The sequence below is a fragment of the Mugil cephalus genome, chromosome 18 (genome assembly GCF_022458985.1).
Source record: "Mugil cephalus isolate CIBA_MC_2020 chromosome 18, CIBA_Mcephalus_1.1, whole genome shotgun sequence".
NCBI classification, from domain to species: Eukaryota; Metazoa; Chordata; class Actinopteri; order Mugiliformes; family Mugilidae; genus Mugil; species Mugil cephalus.
Window position 1 is genome coordinate 10306769 of NC_061787.1, and position 18999 is coordinate 10325767.

The following is an 18999-nucleotide window of genomic DNA, read 5'->3' on the forward strand; positions in this document are numbered from 1 at the left end:
CACATTACAGGCAGCGCAATGCTAGCATGCTGATGTCTACCTTGTATATGCTAATTTAGCTTGTTAGCACAGTTTGCTAATTAGCAGCAACCCTTTTTGGAGTATTTAAACATCAAAGTTCTGATACAATCCATTTCAAATGTTATAAGAATTCATCCTAAGGTAACTATGAATGTCTGAAGTGTCACGGCTAACCGTCTGGTAGCTGTAGAGATGTCTCACTTAACCTCCTGAGACCTTTTGTTTACTATGCAGTTTTGATTTCTCCAAGGTATAAGAAGAGTATAAAAACTAAGCATCATCTTACAACAGGAAGTTGAAAAAAACAAAACAAAACAAAAAATGCTGTCCTCATATGTGGACATTGGGATTATTTCATTATTTATATTATAATAGTCACCAATGTGTGACAAAATATAAAACTGTTAATTTTAATACCTGAACATGGCTGGCAAAACCAGAATTGTGAACAATGAAGTTCGAACGCCCTCAAACGAGTACTTGCTAATAAGCAAGGTTGTAGCTCATTGCTATTGATACAGTTTGTTAAATTTGCGCGACACATCAAACTAGAAACGTAGAATTTGATGGGATTTTGTTCCTCGGTAGAATGAATCCGATGAAACGGCTGCTATCATGTTTTTACCGACTAGGGTACTGACCCTTTGCTTTTTTGGGTTTACATGAAGCAGAATAAGGTGCAATAAAACCTTAAAGTTAATGTCCCCATATGAGGACGCAGGGTCTCGAGAGGTTAAACCTCAACAAGGTGGTGTTGAAAATTTTTTAGGGGTTCACGAATATAATCAGGATTTATCAACTTGAAACCATGAATATGTGTACAAACGTTCATGTTGAATTAATGGCTGAGACATCGCTAGGGTTCATCATCTGGGTACCATGAATACCTTTACAAAAGTTTGTCTTAACTTAATTGCGAGATATCAAATGAAAACTACAACCTGCAGACATGTGAATCACCAGAGTTATTAGGATTCTTTATCAGAGGACCATCTGTACCAGATGTTAACACATCCAATACCTTGAAGCATTTCAGTCTGAATTAACAGACCAACAAACAAACTGGACTACACCTAAAGCCAAGCTGCTAACAGAGACATATTGATCAAGAACAGAACCCTAAATGCTCGGTCATTTCAACTGAATCTATCATATTTTTTTTTAATTTAGTGCTAAAACGCATGCATTCGCGAGGCTTCTAACGCTGCAGAGACCTGAGTATACTCCTCAGCTTCCTACATAAGCCCCGTCAAATACTCCTGCAAATCTCTAGTAACACTCCAAAATCACCTTACATAACGCATTTACAGTAGCTTTGTAATGAGATGGAACTTACGGGCCCTTCTGGCCCCTTGGGTCCCTCTTGGCACCAGGGGTAGCCATCAGTGGGTGGAGGTGCAGATTGGAGTGGCATGGCTGCAGCTGAGGTATGTGAGGAATTCCCCTTGTAAACACCTCATGCTCCGACGGTCCCCACGCTCTTATCTCCCCGTGCCCATCGGCCTCTTTAATCATCATAATGGTTAGTTATTCATTACCAACGCCCCCTCTTCTTCTTCTTCTTCTTCTTTCTGCCTTTCCTGTGGCCCCTGCTTTGTCTAGGCAGGCAGGTGGGTTTACTGCTAGTGCCAAGACTTTTGTTTACCTGAGGCACCACATGGTATATTATTCCCACTGATACCCCCCAATGAACAAACAGGCCTGTTCTAATAATACTGATCCTACTGTATACAGTGTAGTGGCTTTTAAATATCAACACCTTGTTCTCTTCTTTGGGCAGTTCTACTTGATTAGCTCCTTCTCGTCCTCCGGGAACGCTCTTTAGCTGATAGGATCATAAGTGGTTGAGGGAGAAAATTTTATTTTCCTTCTTGGGTGAATACAGCGGATTTGGCTTGCTTTGCAGAATGGCGCCTGCCCCGTAGCTCCTTCATGTGAGCCCCCACTCAGCTTAAAAGAAAGTCATTTCAAAAACAGCTGAGTACCTTTGTTAATGCCGCATGGCATTCAGAAAACACAGGAAAAGAAACACAGGCACAAGCTGGCTTTCCTCCCATTGCTTAGGTAAAATCCTGTTTTGGCCGCTAGCTGTTTTGTCAGGCTGGACAAAGGTGCGAAGTCCATCCTGAGCACATACTGTGCAGTTTGAGGGGGCCCGTGGGGGCTGCATTCCACTTCACGGTGTACCACTCTCCACCAGTCATGAGGGACGCTTACTTACAAGGGCAAAAAAATCGGCTCACGTTGTCGCAGCCGCATTCCGACACTTTCCCATCAGCCCGGACTTTCTGCGGCCTGGAGTCATAAACCAGAATTTCCCTTTTCCTGGAAATTCCCTGATAAGGTTGTTTAAAGGGCTTCTGACGCTCTCTCTCGATGGGATAGTTGATTTTTTAACAGTTTTTTTTCTTCTTTCCGTTTTCCGTTTAGCCACTGAAAAGTCTTCCAAAAGTTGACAGCAGATGACAAACAACACAGGAAGATGTCGAGATGACTAACTCAAATTTTGGCCCCCATTATGCGACACCAATTAGAAACCAGTGCCAGGAATTTTGTCAGTAATTGCCGAAAAGGGGAATCCTCTAAACCACAAAATATTTCACTCTTTAAATCATGGCTCTTCAGTCTTGAAATCTTGAGGCTTCATCAAGTTTTTCCGTGAATTTTTGTTTAGACATTAACATTTCATTACCCAAAGACTTAATCTATAAGATGCAAAAAAATGTCAAAAAACACCTTCAAATAACTGGCGCCTTTCCTGTAGCGCCACCAAGAAGTTTGTGGTTTTTAAAGAGTAATGTCTTGACATTTAAGGCCAAATACCTTTAGAATAAATAAATTTCTTTCAGCCTCATTTCATCAGCTTTTTGTTCACCGCTAATACACACACGTCAGCATGAAGACAAACTGAACTAACAAGTTGCTGTTCATTTTGTCATGCTGGTGTTAGCGTTTCCTTGAACACAATGCTGAGTACAGAGTAGCCTGATAAATAACTTCGGTGGCGAATCAGTTAAAAACAATCTGTTTTCTACTATCGTTGAATTGATTAGTTGTCCCCTAGACTGTGACAACATTCCCATGTCCAGACACCCAGATGTCTCCATAATCGCACATCTGGATATGAATGCAGGATCAGAAGTTCAGAGGTTTCGGATGCTAATGGGAACCGAATGCGTCCCACTGCTGCAGCTTTGCGTTGAAAGCATTTAACTTGCAAAACACAAGTTGGATTTTATGATAAAACAGTCAATGGAAATGCAGAAATGTTCAGTTAGCTTAGCACTCGTTGCTATTCTTAACCAGAATTGTGTTCACAGAAGAAGACAGCATTCATTCTTTGTGTTTTCTGACACCAGAACACAGGATGATGGAAAGACGCCAATTATCTTCTTACTTCTTCATCAAATAATTTGTTTGTGAGTCGTAGTAATAAACTACCACAAGAAACTACAAGTGTCGCCAACTCAACCAGTGTCGCCAAAACCCCCTTTTAGGGTCTGAAAAACAAACTGGCCACAGTTCATCTTTACGTCCTACGAGCAGCAGCGTCACATGAGACCTCCGTGGACACACAACTGGTCCTGAGCGTTGTGCACAAGAAATAAATGTCCTCATTAGTGTTAAGTGCTTTGCTCATGTGTTCCCTAATACCCATTCACGGTATCACAGCATGTCAGCCCGCCCGGAGGAAGCTGTCAGCTACAGATGTCAATCCCCCCGCTGACCCGCTCCCTGCCCCCACCGCTGCACACATGGCACTGGAGGATTGTCCCCCCCAGAACAAAGGAGTGGGGGGTTTCTGTGGAGAACCGGCAGCCAAACATTCCTGTTACAATGAGGAGAGCGGCGGGCAGGTTCAATTAGTACACTCTTTAAACTTCGCTCTATACGAACCCCTCTGTTCTTGACAACAAAGCTGAAGCCCCTCACTCAAATGGGGTGTTTGGTGGTGTGGTCTGTCCCTGACGCTCTTCTATTATCTGCTTTTGTTTGCCGCCATGCTGCCGGAGGAATAAACCACTTGAGGTGCACTTTGGGGTCTGCAAGTTGGAAGATCCACTGCTTTTTCCTGTGTTCAAGAACTTTGCCTCTAGAAGGAAAACACCCTACAACACTGCTGTTTGTGTTTACTGCACTGCTGCTGCTGCTTTAATCCAAGAATTAAGTGTCTGCCAGGGAACATAATCAGGGAACATTTTCTTAATTGGCTATATTCATTAGTTTTAAAGGATTTCAAGGCTAAATCCCAGTAAACTGCGACAAAACCCAACTATTACCAATCGTCTTTCCATTGAAGGTGTAGCTACATTCTCAGGAAGCTTCCAGAGAACTGGCCAACTTCTGGCAATCTTATCCATACGTCCCTCTGAGCTGATAGGGTATGAACCGGGATATGTTGCAGTGACATGTTCCGCAGCACTGACACTGATCTGATGCTCACACCTCCACCTCTGTCACCGTGCTCGCAATAGCGTGGAAACCCTGAACAAATCGTGATTCACAACGTAATCGATAACCACGGGCGTTCTCGGGAGTGATCAATAACACCACAGAGGCTCAGATGAGTAGGTGAGCTGTCTGATCTGAAGCGCAGACATAAACTGATGGACTTACCTATTACACAAGGTGCGCCGTAACGTCGGGTACTCAGCGTATCCGAGAGAAATGCAACCCCAAAGCCGCCGTGTCACACTTCACACCATCCGGACGCACATGTTGCCAGTCCCCGCCGAGAAATGTCAAAATCATGAGCAGCAGCGTGAAGCCAGTGGAGCCCCGGCTGCGGACTGCAGGCGCGGATCGTGTCGCTGTGGGTCCCCTCTGTCACTGGGAAACGGCACGGCGTGTCCAGGCGCTGGACGAGATGCGCAGAGCGCCACCCTCTATCTGGACCTCCGGACCTCTGCGCCCACCTTTCCTCCCTCACCCTTAAATGTCGGGACGCGAACGCAACTCAAGACAGCGTGATCCGCGCGGCCACTGGCGACGACTGGGATCCGCGATCGCTCCTTAGCGCTCGGTGCGCAATTAAGAGGCGCGCAGGACGCCGGTGCCACCCACTAAAGGAGGCTTTCGCGGTGAGTGTACGGACAGGGAATTTTAATGAGGACTGCTGCAGAGTTTCCTCCCCGATGGCAGAGTCGTGCTGAAATCCACCGTCCCGACAGGAAAAACCTTAAAGTTCCCTCACAGGAGAGGAGGGAGCGAGGCCACGACGAAAGAAAGCGTCCATGAAACCCAGCTCCTGGCCACCTGCCAGTCAGCAAACTGGGCTATTAGAACACCTCTATGGGGCACCTGTTGATGGGAAATAATAGAGACATCCTCACCCAATAGACAGGCAGACGAACCAGAGCCAGGGGCGTAGTGACACCTGGAAACACACTATTTCTACTAAGATGGAAAAAACACGACGATTTTTATTACAGTCTTTTAGGTAAAGGACCAGGACGCCAAACATTAATGTGAAATTATTTTAACACCACAAACAAACAACTGATTGAAAACGCCTACGTTTTTTATGGTATTATATATATAGATCATTTTTAGGGTTTGTGTGCATTTCAGACATATTTACTCCATCAATCTGGTAGGTCAAGTATTAATAACATTTAAGTGTCATTAAAAGTTAGTAGCTTAAAAAAAAAAAAAAAAAAAAAAAACAGTTTACAAAACATGATCTTGATTGAATGCACGTAACCTGAAGATGAAATCGTGATACTGGATGTATTATACAGCATACACGATGATTCCAGTCTCCATCTCCAGTGATTCATTCTTATTAAATATTGCACTTGTACTGTTTCAAGTCCTTAAAATATTTAAATGCAATGGCCTGAGATTCACTTGTGTCTGGCAACAATCACCTGCTCACGCGATGGGTGAGGAGTGGAACTGAATCTAAATCTTAGTGAAATGTTTGGGAATCCCTGGTGTAGTCAGTACATTGGAGGCACACTGTCTCAAATCACATTTTGCTACTTTTTGGAGAACCCCATTCTCCTCCACACCTTAACCCTGATACGTGCAGGGAGGCAGTCGGCTAGTTCATCTATTTCCAGGTTAAACCACTTATCCGTCCCAGATGGGAGCAAATAGGGGCCTCTAACCTCAGCCGGCACCCTGGTATGAAACGGCCCATCCATGAACCGAAGGCCTAAATCAAAGTGGTAAACAAAATCTGGTGTTGATGAGATGGAGAGACACACACACACATAGATGGGGAATGCCCAAACTTTAGAGGAGTAACTGAATTTATTAGTCCCTTAATACGAGAGAAACGAGAGCTGAACTTCAAGAGGAAATCTGAGGATTTAAAGTAGTTTTGGTTAAAACATTGTCAACCTCAAACTTTAAATATATAAAGATATAGAAGAGGACGTTAGGGACTCATTATTCAACTCCATTGCAGAGAAATCCTCAGTAAAAAAGGCCTTAGGTTGACAGTAATAAAATACTGCCCTCTACAGGCCAGATGACATCATTGCATCCAATTACAAAACGTGACTCGACGTTTTCTGCAAACCTTCATCCGGTCGTTCATCACAGCTCCAGTCTCACATCTCAGGCAGCTGCACGCCACAAAAAAATACAGACTAACGAAAACAAGTACTACATTTATTTTATTTTCATACAAGACATAAAAATGCATCTTATTTACAATCATTTTCACAGAGTTGAGAATAACGCCAACCGTATATATAGGAGGAGTTTCAGTTCAGGCGGCTCTTTTTCAGCTTGGAGGCGTCTGCGGGTGCTTTACGTTTACGAGACGGCGTACCCGGAGCTTCCTCTGAGGGAGCTTCAGTCAGCTGGTACAGCTCGATAGACGGAGCCGGCTCCTGGAGGACAGAAACGAGGCAAACCTTTAATGCAGCGTGGAGTCTATTTCATACAAGACGATGGGAGGTCCTTCAAGACAAGAGCAAGAATATATGAAAAGAGTAACGAGCCGCTGACCTGCATGAGGTAGTCTGCAATGTACTCTGGCTTCAAGCATGTGACTCCCTGTGAGGTGGCCTCCGATACGTTGACTCTGAAGTCTCCAGGCTTTAGTCTGCTGAAGTCTGCGAACAGGTGGGTGGCCTCTTTGTATAAGGATGGAGAGGGACTGGGCAGGACCTGCAGAAGGATTAGAGGATTGATTTTAGTAGACTGAGCCAGAGATACATCTATAAAAAAAAAAACTAATGTAAAGCAAAAGCAACTGGACCTGTTGCTTCTTCAGTTCTAAACGACTAGCGGGGGAGTTTGTTTTTTTTGTTTCCATCTGTGACCAAGGTTTCCTCTCAGATGAACTCCCACTAGTCATTTAGAAACAACTGGGATGAGTGGATGGTGAAATACCTTAAAAAAAACTCAAACAAGTCCAGCCACATTTGTTTCATGTATAAATACCACGACCTGGAATCTACACAGACAACAAACTAATTCCTCAGATTTAATGGTAACACTTTCACCTTTATGAAATAAAACAAGTAACCTTAAGAAATTAGATTAGAGGACATATTTCATATTACATATATTTTTTTTAGGAAGTAACACTACTGTTAGGGGTGTTTTACCTATTATACGTGTTCTATATTAAACTCAGTCTAGTGCTATTCATAAATATAATATTATTATATTTTTGGATTCAATATTAAGCTATTCAAATAATATACAGGTTCAAATATACATATAAACGTGCCTCCATCTACCTCCATCGATCCCTTTACTAAAATGTGTTGGATTCATGTTTATGTGTATTTAGAGAAATTCAAATTTGGGTCGCGGACCCCCTGTTGAAGACCTATGATGTAAACCGTTTAATGGAGGAAATCCATTATATGTGAAAATAAACGTCACCTAAATCTTGCTCTGGAACAGGACAAGAGAATTTACAACTAGTTTGAAGAGAGAGAAGCTCTCGTGAGTTAACACTGGATGCTGCTCATAAAAGAAAAGTGCTGAGAAACCTTTGCCCCGCCGGATTGCAGCAACCGCCTGAAGCCCGATTCTCTGCTCTGGTCGATGTTCAGCAGGACGATCCATCCGCTGAACGCTCCCTGAACAGCACAGGAATAATAAATGTCTCATATTCAGCATCGGTAAGAGTTTCTGTTAACGTTATGAGTCTGAATGTACCTCTGGTGCGGAGCGTCTCTGCAGGCTTTTCCTCCAGCGCATGGCGGCTAACGCCAGCCTCTTCTGTTGGGAGGTGATGGACGGCAACGCATCCAAGATGGAGCCACTGCCCCACTCAAACTCGTCCTCCTGGGTCACAGATAGAGAGACGCATTTTAAAGACAATAAAGTGTTGTAGATCAGTTCTTAACCCCACAATTAAAATCTGGCTAATGAAGATTTTTAAAACCCAACTAAAGGAAAACTAGGCACAAACATCAACATAGTCACAGCAGGACATTAATGACATGAAATCAGTTTTAAAAGTGGCTTCATTTACATGGACTATATCAGAAATATCCAACTCAAAAGTCGACATGGGGCCTAAATAAAATGATTAGTGGATTACTAATGTCCATGTAAACACAGACTGATGTCAATGCCAATGAAATGTATAAATAGAGGTATAAAAAGCAGCCTGTGTTCTGGTTCTTACCTGAATGAAGTGACTTGCGCAGCGACACGCCTCCAGGTACGAGCGGTGCAGGATCCATTTCCCGGCGGCCATCGCTGCCAAATACTTCTCGTTACGCAGCGGAGTCCCCACGATGATGTGGGAGCAGCTGGGGTCAAAGGACTGCTTGTCCAAAACCACACCACCTACACAAACATGCAGAAAGACAGACAGACACCACACATGAGACACACTGTATGTGCACTGAAGTCACGGCTACAAACCTGATAAGAAATCATCTTTTTAAAGGCAAAGCTGTGCAAATAATCCCAGATAACCGAGGCAGATCCTCTGTTTTAGTCATCAGGGATCAGCTCCTCCTGGTATCTGTCGTCTTTGGTGCTGCAGCACGATGAAACACCGTCGGCTCCCTAATTAGCCGAGAGACTCACCGAGCTCCTCTATGAGGTGACTGTAATCGATGCGCTCCTGGGGGCTGAGGGAGGACAGCTGAAATCTGGGCGGATGTTTCTCTTCCTCCTTCTCCTCCTGAGGGAAATAAAGCACCTTTTAGCACCAGCAGCTCGTTTGAAAGAGACGACAGAGGCGGACGGGCGCAGCGCAATTTCAAAGCACAAGACACGCAAGACCTCGTTGGCCAGACCAGTGCTTCACTCGTTTAATATAAATGTGAATGTTCTTGTACGCAGTGAGAAAGGCCATTCTCAAGCTCTGGATTTCTAAGGACATACCTACAGTGGACGGTTGTTATAAGGAGGTAATGAGACCATGACAATGTGGACGGATTTATTAAGATCTGACAACCAGTACTGGACGCACTGGACCTCTCTAATCTGAACTAAAATATAACTACGTCAGAACTCGATAAAAAGAAATAACAAAACTAAATGAATAAATATGAAGCGTGACCTGGGGCTCCGGTGCCACCGGGGGATTGGCGAGAGGGAAGGCGATGCTGGGAGCTTTAGGCGTGAGGATGTCTTTTTCCGACTCCTCCGATGGAGGCGTCAGGATCTTCTGACCCATCTGCTGGTCAATGACGTCACAGGCAGCTGTGAGAGGGAAAGCGTGAATGTGAGGTGAAACCGAGTGTGTCGGAGGTCGTGTTTCTCCGTTGTTCTCAGCGGGAAGCTGTGCAAGCATTTTTTAAATCAAAATCAATCAGCAATGTAAACAGGGAGGTAGACAAGCTTTATAAGATGTACCTTTCCAAAAGAACTCCAACACATGACAACCTTCAGAAAATAAAATGAGCCCTATTCACACTGCTTTCTGCTTCCACTCCACTACATGTCAGAGGTAAACGCTGTACCTTCTACACATCATATGATGTAATAAGACTGTATTTATCCAGGAGCTGCCTCGGATACGGAGGATGCAAATCAGATCCAGCCCTACCGATCTGATGCATCAATAAATAAAATGAAATACAGTAAAATGTGTTTTTTGAAAACAAAGTCCCCATGAAGCCTGAGCCAGAAAGAGGCAGAGAGGAAACAAAACTCCTTGAATAACAAAGCACAACAACAAATCAATGAAATGGGTCTAGTTCTATCACCCGACCTCTGTGTTTAGATAAATGGGATATCGTTTAATTTTTATTTTACAAAATGCAAACATGGATGATTCCCATAGGAGACATTACCAGGTAATACTCATCCTGTGTGACAGTGAGTCATGTTCGTGCACTTTAAATTTCATGTGAAATACATAACACAACATTTCTTACCCATCTCCACCAGCTCAGAGTCCGTCATCGAGTCCCTGAACTGAGGTCCGTTGTCTCTGGTGTGGGGGGGCGGATGTGCGAGGGGCTCCGAGTGCTGGGAGGGGCTTCCAGGCCACTGGAAGTTATCGGCCAGCTTGGCCCTCTCCTCTCTGGCCGTGGGGTCGTCCCAAACTATCTGCTCACTCTGAGACGGCTCCGTGTTCACGTCCATAGCTGCTTCCCTGGACACCCTGCAGGAAGGAGAGAATGACATCGACACGTGTAAAGGCAAAAATGATTTCTGGTTATATGTATGGACTCCCCAGAAACGTAACCACGCATCACGGGGACGCAGAAAAACAAGAGTTGCGACTGGTTCGCTTGGTAGTAGCTTGTTTTCGCTTCAATATCTCCTTCTCAGTGATTTTCAAACTGATTATTTTAGATCAATAAAGATGGATCGCATGGAGGAAAAGCTAAAAAACGGAGGAGGTTCAAAGATGCAAACATCTGTAGGACATTTTGGCGAAAGTTTCAGTCGCCATTGTTGGAAGTGAAGCAGGAAGTAGAAACAAAAATGAACCTAATTGGTAAAAACATTACAGCGCATATAACCATCAAACTGTTTTTTTTTTTTTTAGTTTCGACATAAAGCAGCATGTCGCGTACCTCAGAGCTTCCAGAGTTCGTCTGTTACCACTTCGTCCGACTCGGCTCCCTTCAGGTGTGTGTGGTCCCGAGTCGGCTCCTCCTGATCCCAACCTCGCCAGTCTGATTGAGCTCCTCCTTCCTGTTGTCAGTTTGGTGGCTGACATGATCTCCTGCAGCTGTCGTTGCAGGTTTTCTCTCATTTCTAGAGTCTCTGAGATGTTAAGAAAGACATAAGTAAATCCTTATAGAAGCGTTATGAGGCTGGGGGGGGGGTGGGATTAACTACTCACCGCCTCTTTCCGTACTGTCGTTCATCTCTTCATGGTCCACGCTGCCATCGCTTACACGACGTAGGTTTGTAGCTTCTTCTGTCACGTTGAGCTCAGACTGAAGGGGAACAAGACTCAATTCAATTAGATAACCCAGCGTTAAGAGATTTATTGCAAAACCCATGGACTCAGACCCACCTTGTTGCCCTTTCCTTCAGAGACTTCTCTGAGCTGAGTTCGCGTCAGAGGAGGAGACCTCTGAGAGCTGCTGGGGACCTGGCTCAGGGTGAGGCTCATCTTGGGGTTGTAGTTGAAAGGGTACATAGACTCGGGGACGTGCTTCTGCTCCTCAGCACACTGCGCAGGAGAAGACAATGGGTAAGCTGTTACTGCACGCAAAAAAAATAAATAACTGAATGAAATAATTATGAGGCAGCAACCTCTTAAATTAACACATCAAAGCTGGGTTTCTCCTGCTCCTCTACTTCTGTTGTTGCGTGAATACTGAATGTTAGTCCAACATATAAAGACACATTTTAAGTTCTTGTTTAAGCAAATACCGAGACGGACTCCAGCATTCTCTTCATGTACATATTTTTACTTCACTTACACATAATTATCGCACTAATGCAAGAACAATTATTGAGACGACGCAGGACGAACATCGCTGCTAAGAATCAGTTCTCCTCCATCTGAGCCAGTATTTGTAACATAATGAGGAGTGACTTTTTTGACTCTATACTGTATCAAACTTCATCAGTAAATAGTTGAGCTTTTATCCTGTGAAACGTACAGCGTGCAGCCAGTGCTGGGAGACCACATGCAGTCCTCTGTCCTTCACTGCTTTGTATTCTTTAGTGTTGTCCCCGACTCGGCCTTGGTAGATGTAGTGTGTCACCGTGTCATCACACGCCCACCTGAAATTAAGTTCATGAAGAAACATTTCTTCTATTTGCATCCATTAAAAAAAATGAAATCTATTTATGTTTTTATCTAAATACCTGAAGTCGGCTCCAAGTGAGGCAGCTACGGCGTTCAGCTCGCTCTGCATTTTGCTCAGTTTCTTCCCCACACAGATCACAACACCAGTCAGAGGACCCGGATCTTTCTCTGGAACCTTAAATAAATGAATAAATCACATTCATATCACACACAATCTGCCCTGCGTAGAAGGTGAAGCGTCACATGATTATTTTCTCGCTTTTGTTTACCTCCTTCTCAGTTGTCTTTGTAAACTGGGGGCTAGCGGAGGCTGCCTGCATGTCTGAGACGTTAGCGCGGGTGCTATTAGCCAGAGCCACCTTCAGGTTCCTGTTGATGACGTCAGTTAGTGGAGTCTCCACCTTCTCTCCTGGCTTCAATCTCCCACCCGGAGTATCCAAAGCTCCAAGTGCATCCTAAATAAAAAAAAAAAGTGTTTACTTTAATATGTTCGTGGACATTTGTTGCTCTTGGTATAAAGCACAAATCTTAATTCTATCACGACTCAGGGTCCCAACCTTGACGTTAAACGAAGGCCTGAAGAGATGATCTCTACTGAGGAATCGAGAAGGAGTATCCAGCTGCAGGGCCTGCTCCTTCTGAAGTGGATTCTTTCTGCCGTCCTCCTTGTTTTGCTTGGGGGTGCTGAGGTCCTCTTTGGGTTTCATCTTGTTCAACACAGAGTGAAACATTTTGCTTTGAAAGCGACCCAGATCCAGCGGCGTGACAGCTTTGCCGCTCTGGACGCCGAGCAGCGGGATGTCTGGAGACAGGCGAGCCGGTGGAGGCATGGCCGGTTTCTGGGAGCCGCCGACGAAACTCTCTTCGTCCTTCTCTGCGGACGAGGAACATCACGACTTCAGTCTCAGATAAGGTTTTAATTAATATCGGTTACGAGTCAAACACAGTTCATCTGAAGATAGATGAGAGACTGCAGTCAAACCTGGCGAGGGTGGCCGGTCGACTGAAAACCTCTCCTCGTCAGCCCTCTGGCCGGTTCGAGCAGACTCCAGTATCCAGCGCATGGTAACGGCAGGGAAACCCCACTTCTTCGCTGCCTGGTACTTTGTGCCCTCGGGGGTTTTTACCACCAGATGAGTGCTGACCAGCATGCCTTTCTTCTGGTTGGCCAGGCGCACAAAGTAATCCTGGACACTGCAGCAGGGAGGGCAGAAAGATTTAAGACGGGGCTGTTCACAGCTGACAGAAGGACACATGAGAGTAAAACGCATGCAGCGGCGAGAGCGAACACAGAGCCCGGGAATCTGTCTTCAATTATTTAACGGTGGTAAAATGCCACTGGCTACGAGCACAAACACCTAGAAAAATGTATCTACAGTAGAAAACACCTCTTTAGATATTACTGTGCACACATTTCTACTGATATTCACTGAAAAAAAAACAATTAAAAAAACTGCAGCGGACTCTTAGAATAAATTACTTCACCAAACCAATTTAAAACCTCCAAACACTTAACGTTTATTCCAGGTTGAATGAAATCAACTGTGAGCAAAATAGTCATACTTGGCTCCAATGTGCTTGGCCAGCTCCACCAAAGACTCCCTCTCTGCCCCTGTGAACTGGCTAACCGAGAGGACGCAATCTTTGAGAGGAAAACGTCCATCCATCACAGGAACTGGCGTGAACAGAGGGCTGGAAGACAGCTCCAGAAGACACTGCTTCTCTACACACATGGCCTATAAATGAAAAACAAGGTAATATTAAACACATATTTATTTAAAAATCAAGTTCAGTTGCTTCTTGAGGGGACAGGTTTCTCCACACAGGTCACAAGTCCGTGATCTTACCAGCCAGGTATCGGTGACCACTTCGTCCACCGTGGCCTCCACCGAGCAGCCCAGCAACGGGACGACGGCATAGTCCGCCACAACCCGTGTGCGGCCCATCAGCAACCTGCCTCTGTGCTCTGTCACCAGCGCAGAGAGCTGAGCCTCGGCCTCGCCGCCGAAACCAACGAGGAGGAAACACTTCCCGAAAAACAGCCCCGCCTCACTGGCTTCCTGCAGAGACGCGTCTGGCTGAGGTTCTGTGGTTCGGTTTGCTGCGCAGGGTTCTGGTGGGGCCCCTGCTGCGGTGCTGACGGACCTCCTGCTGTTCCCCTCGGCTGCTGGATGTGGCGGCGGCGGCATATCGACTGGAAATTAAACAGACAGTGCGTCAGCTGTTTTTGTAAAACTAATCTAAGTCAGACAGATATAACGACCAGGTTTCAAATGTCTTTCTGAACTTTGAAACAGTGATGAAACAGCTGACCAGGGTTCCCAAAATCTAGGCTGAAGCTCAGAGGGGGGTGAGTGTTTTCTGTTGCAGCTCCAACACTGTCGAACAAACTGCAGCTGCACATTAGACAAGACTCCTCACTGTCTGATTTTAAAGCTCTTCTGCAAACTCACCTCTATTCAATATTTTGTTTTGGGAAGGACTGTCTATTTATTTATTAGGTTTTATCTTTTCATTTTCTTTTATTGTGTCTATTTTACTGTACAACACTTTGAAATCGTTTATTTCTGAACGACCAGCGCACTCCTCAGCGTCTGACACTTACTGACTGTAGGATCGTCATCCATGTACTGTGAGAGAAGGTCCTCGTCTGCCCTCTTGTGCGTGGGAGTGCTGGGACTGGCGACAGGTGGACCGGCCGACGGTGAGGAGGTGGGTACGTGATGAGCTGGCACAGAAACAGTCACCGGAGCAGGAGGCAGACAGTCGGGGTGGAGGTATCCTGATTCTGGGAGCAGGCTGCCTTTGGAGAAGCTGTCTATCAACCACTGGACTGTTACTACATGTGGCCTAGGGGGCAACACAGGGACACAGGATTAGTAACATACTAACATACCACTAACGTACTAATGAGCTTATATGTGGCATCCTTATACTGAACTTTGTAATAGTTTTATACATTAAAAACTAAAAACGCCAACTTCCAGTACACGATAAACAAAACAGAGGAGGCTACAAATGTTATGAAGAGTAACTGCTCTATTTAGTTCAGACCTGTGAGTGGCTTTGGAGAGAAAGTTCTTCAGTTCCTCGTCCAGCTGTCCCATAACCACATGCGTAAGTTCCTCACTGAGCTGGTTGAAGCGCAGACCTCCTGCGGCATTCACAAGACGCCGCAGCTTCTCCAGCCTCTTCCCCGACACGCCACACAGATACAGCTGCGCACATTTTAACGCGCGTCAAGTAAAACCTCAAATTTGCCTTTAACAGAATCACCCGACACACAATGCAGATAACTACTGAAATAAGAAAAGGTACTGGTGTTTTACTTTACAGCCGTCCAATATATCATCAGCGGGGCACACGGTGAGATCCAGGCTGTCTATGGGGTCTGGAGCTTCCAGGCGGCTGATGGCGCTGGTGGTGGTGGTGAGGGCTGTGTCGTTTATGGTCATGCTGGCGTTGACAGAAATGTGGCTCAAGCCCAAAAGAGATGGACCCTCTGGAGATTTAAAAAAAGAAATCAACTCTATATTTTAAGCGTAACACACCTTCAAATGCAGTAAACAAATGAATGCATCACTGTGTCTCACCCTCCTTCTTGCTGGTGCCAGTGGGAGTGGACGTATGAGGTCGAGTGGTTTTCGACCCATTGCGTTCCACGATGTATCTGCTCTCGTCTTGACAGAAGCCCTTCTCTATACTGTCGAACAGCCAGTGCAGAGACACGCAATACACATTCCAACTCCGAGCACACTCATATTTCTGACCTGCAACAAAATACACAGAATAATACTGAAGATACCAGAAGATTTTGTTAATATTACATATTTAATATAATAATCGTCTGTTTAACTGTTTACATTATATCAAATTTATAAGATTTCTGATGCACCAGTACTGACTGAGTCCTAAAGGCGGATTCATTTACCTGTCGGATCACTAACAATGAGGTGTGTGCACTCATTCATTCTGAGCTGACCGCTGTAGTTGCCCCCATGCTCCTCACAAAGCCGCTCCACCTCTTTGCGCTCCGTTCTGGAGAGGCCTGTGACACAAACAGTACAGCCACGCAGCACAGGGCACAGATATTCCTCCGTGGGCAGATCTGTATACCTGAAAAGACTGAAAGAGGTGGAAGGAGACTTGTTTTTTACAACAATTGCCTTTAATACTCAAAGTGACTAGTGAACTTCAGTAAAACATCTCAACTTCCTAGAAGTCTGAACCGAGTTAGTCACAGTACATACCTGTCCTGTGATTTTTCCCAGCATGCTCTGACCCATGAGGGCAGTAGAATAGGTTTACTCAAACTGGCAGCGACCAGGTACTTCTTGCTGCCCACCTCTCCTGCAATCAGGTGTGTGACGGACACATTTAGATCAAGGTAGACCCGTCCTCCCATGAGTTGCACCAGGTCCATTATCTCTGCCTGTAGAGTCAGACAGACGTTTAGAAAAACACCTTTGAGTAGAGTTTTTGCTTCATGTTACACATTTTAAACCCTTCTGACATTTATAACTACTCACGTTATTTGGAACTAATCAAAATGAGTAACCTTCTGGATGAACAATGAAACACAGCGAACTGACCCGTGTTGCTTTGTCCAGGCTGGTGCAGGAAATAGTGACGTCAGCCATGGCCATGTTGTAGACGGGCTTCTCCGCTTTGGGGACACAGCGTTGATGTTGCAGGCAGTACAACACCACCAGCGGACTCACAACTCTGCAGCAAAGCTGAAAACAAAAGAAGAGTTAATATCTGATTACCGTGAAACTCCGCGTCCAGCTTTTAATTGCGTGCCGACGCTGATTTAGACCTTCTTGCAGTGTAGGAACGCAGGAGACGTGAAGCTGCTGAAGACAAACAGAGCCTTGTCCTTCTTGTCCATCTGTAAAACATCTTCCTCTTTGATGGTTTTCAAATGCTTCTCAGACTGCAGCTCCAAAATAGCCTGTTTAAAAAAATCATAACATTCAATGGCTGACAAAGAGAAAGCGAAACCCTGGCTAAACAAATGTAAACACAAAGAGTTAGCCTGGTAGGTGAGTTTACCTCGTAAGCTTTGACAGCGTACTCATTTTTTGGTCCTTTACCCTCCACAAACTTCACAATAAAAGCTTCCTTGTCTCCCGTGGACATGGTTGACTTCTACCTTCACAGAGAACATCAGAGTAAAACGACACTTTTCGCAATGACATTAGAAGAAGCAAATGAGCTGACATAAATAATCACCCACAGAGATTATGCTGGGTCACGTTAGTAAATCTATAAATAGCGATACGTAGTAAATTACGCTGAAGTTAGCTGAGCCACTTACCTCCTACAGACTGCCTCAGATTACCAATATGAAGTCTGAACTTGTCACATGAGACTATCTCAATGTTAGCCCGCCTTGTCAAAAAGAAACACCTCGAACTATGACCTCACTTCATCTAAAGGCTTAACCGGTTAGCTAACACTCAAACTGGTGTATAACTCGTATTTATAAAGTAAAAATGCTTCAAAAACCATTGGCATTCACATTATCATAAACATACAATCACTAATATCCGTACAATTAAACAAATCAATGAACATGTTAGAATAATTCAAACATAAAAGTCCGGCGAAAATTAAAATGCACTCTTTGTTGATATTGTTCGCGCCTTTTACGTAACTTCCGGTGTTACCTCCTAATCTGACCGAGCGGAATCGATCCAAGTCCAAACGTTCCGCAGCAGAAGACGTCCATCAAAATGAAAAACGGCACAACACTGATGTAAAAAAGTATAAGTAGAATTTATACATATTATTTATAAATTATACGTTTTTTTGCACCTAAATAGAACCGGTGTCTTAACAGGTTTTATAATCCAAAAGGTGTTGAAAAAAGGCAACTGGACTTGTAGAGTTCCTTTAAGACTTTTTGCAGCTCATTGGAGTAGCTTCTTCAGTTCTAAACCGGTTACCATGACCTGGATGACTGAGAACATTCACAGACGACAGCTTTTATAAATATAAAAAATCAGGCCCTTTTTCTTAAAGAATATTTGGATTCTTAGGACCTGTTTAAGATGATTTCTCAATGATACGCATGTACACCCATCAGGCATAACATTATGACCATTTTCTGATACTGTGTCTCCCTTGTGCCTCCAAAACAGTTGTGACACATTAGAGAATGGACATGGGCCTTTTGAGGGTCTCCACTGTCCTGTGATGTCAATAGGATGTTGTTAGTCGGTGCCATTTTGTCCAGTTCTGTTCTTCATCTTTTTTTTTATCTTATTCCTAAACATTTTTTGTGTGTTACTGTGTTAGGTTGCATCCTGTTGGGGATGGCTGCTGTCATCAAGGAGTGTCATTGCTATAGGGTGGGCGTCCCTAGTGTGGTCTCAGTGGGTGGTACATGTCTAAGTAACATCCACATGAATGAATGTCAGGTCCATAAGTTCCCATAACATTGCATCACAACCATCAGGTGTTATTTACATCACCTGTCAGTGGTCATAATGTTATGTCTGATCAATGTACTACGAAGTATTTTTTTCTCAGTAGCCTCGCTGGTGTCATGTTAGAGACAGAAACCAGAAAAACTGAAAATGTGTAGCTTTTCCGAACACACAGGAATATGATGTACAGGAATGTCAAATACTTAATTTATTTTTATCTTTTAAGATAATTTTGTTGATATTTTAAAAGAAATGGATCTAAAATTGCAAGTTGAATGTCCACCAATGATATAGTAACCCTCTGATTAAAAACTATGATTTTGTGCTCAGCTTTACATAAGAGGAAGTCGTCATTAAGGTACACGATCATTATAAAGGTGACAATTAGGT

General features: G+C 44.3%; 2 protein-coding genes across 2 annotated transcripts in view; both read right to left on the bottom strand.

Annotated features, from left to right (window-relative positions):
• tmem108 (transmembrane protein 108) overlaps positions 1-5588 on the bottom strand; it is a 45555-nt gene extending 39967 nt beyond the window's left edge. Inside the window, exon 1 of the mRNA XM_047568106.1 lies at positions 4639-5588. The gene's annotated coding sequence lies outside the window, so the exon portion shown is untranslated. The remainder of the gene's footprint in view (positions 1-4638) is intronic.
• Positions 5589-6629: 1041 nt separating this feature from the next.
• topbp1 (DNA topoisomerase II binding protein 1) lies at positions 6630-17817 on the bottom strand. Its single transcript, XM_047568108.1, has 28 exons — positions 17496-17817; positions 17231-17330; positions 16995-17129; positions 16768-16911; positions 16426-16607; positions 16107-16300; positions 15769-15945; positions 15505-15677; positions 15230-15393; positions 14781-15025; positions 14023-14369; positions 13739-13911; positions 13158-13369; positions 12733-13049; positions 12445-12630; positions 12235-12350; positions 12027-12150; positions 11432-11590; positions 11255-11351; positions 10983-11175; positions 10335-10564; positions 9515-9657; positions 9037-9133; positions 8627-8790; positions 8152-8280; positions 7983-8072; positions 6985-7146; positions 6630-6866 (listed from the first exon to the last, which is right to left on the bottom strand). Exons 2-28 carry the CDS (start codon positions 17315-17317, stop codon positions 6738-6740), a joined length of 4569 nt encoding a protein of 1522 aa, XP_047424064.1. The 5' UTR covers positions 17318-17330; positions 17496-17817; the 3' UTR covers positions 6630-6737.
• Positions 17818-18999: the final 1182 nt, after the last annotated feature.

What these genes read in the sequence shown, in the direction of transcription:
- topbp1 (XM_047568108.1), bottom strand. Translation starts at nt 17,317, where the DNA reads ATGTCCACGGGAGACAAGGAAGCTTTTATTGTGAAGTTTGTGGAGGGT. An exon ending in CGAACTCTGGAAGCTCTGAG is followed by an intron (nt 10,565 to 10,982) that starts GTACGCGACATG and finishes TCCTTCCTGCAG; the next exon opens with GGTGTCCAGGGAAGCAGCTA. An exon ending in GCGCAAGTCACTTCATTCAG is followed by an intron (nt 8,281 to 8,626) that starts GTAAGAACCAGA and finishes TCTGTGACCCAG; the next exon opens with GAGGACGAGTTTGAGTGGGG.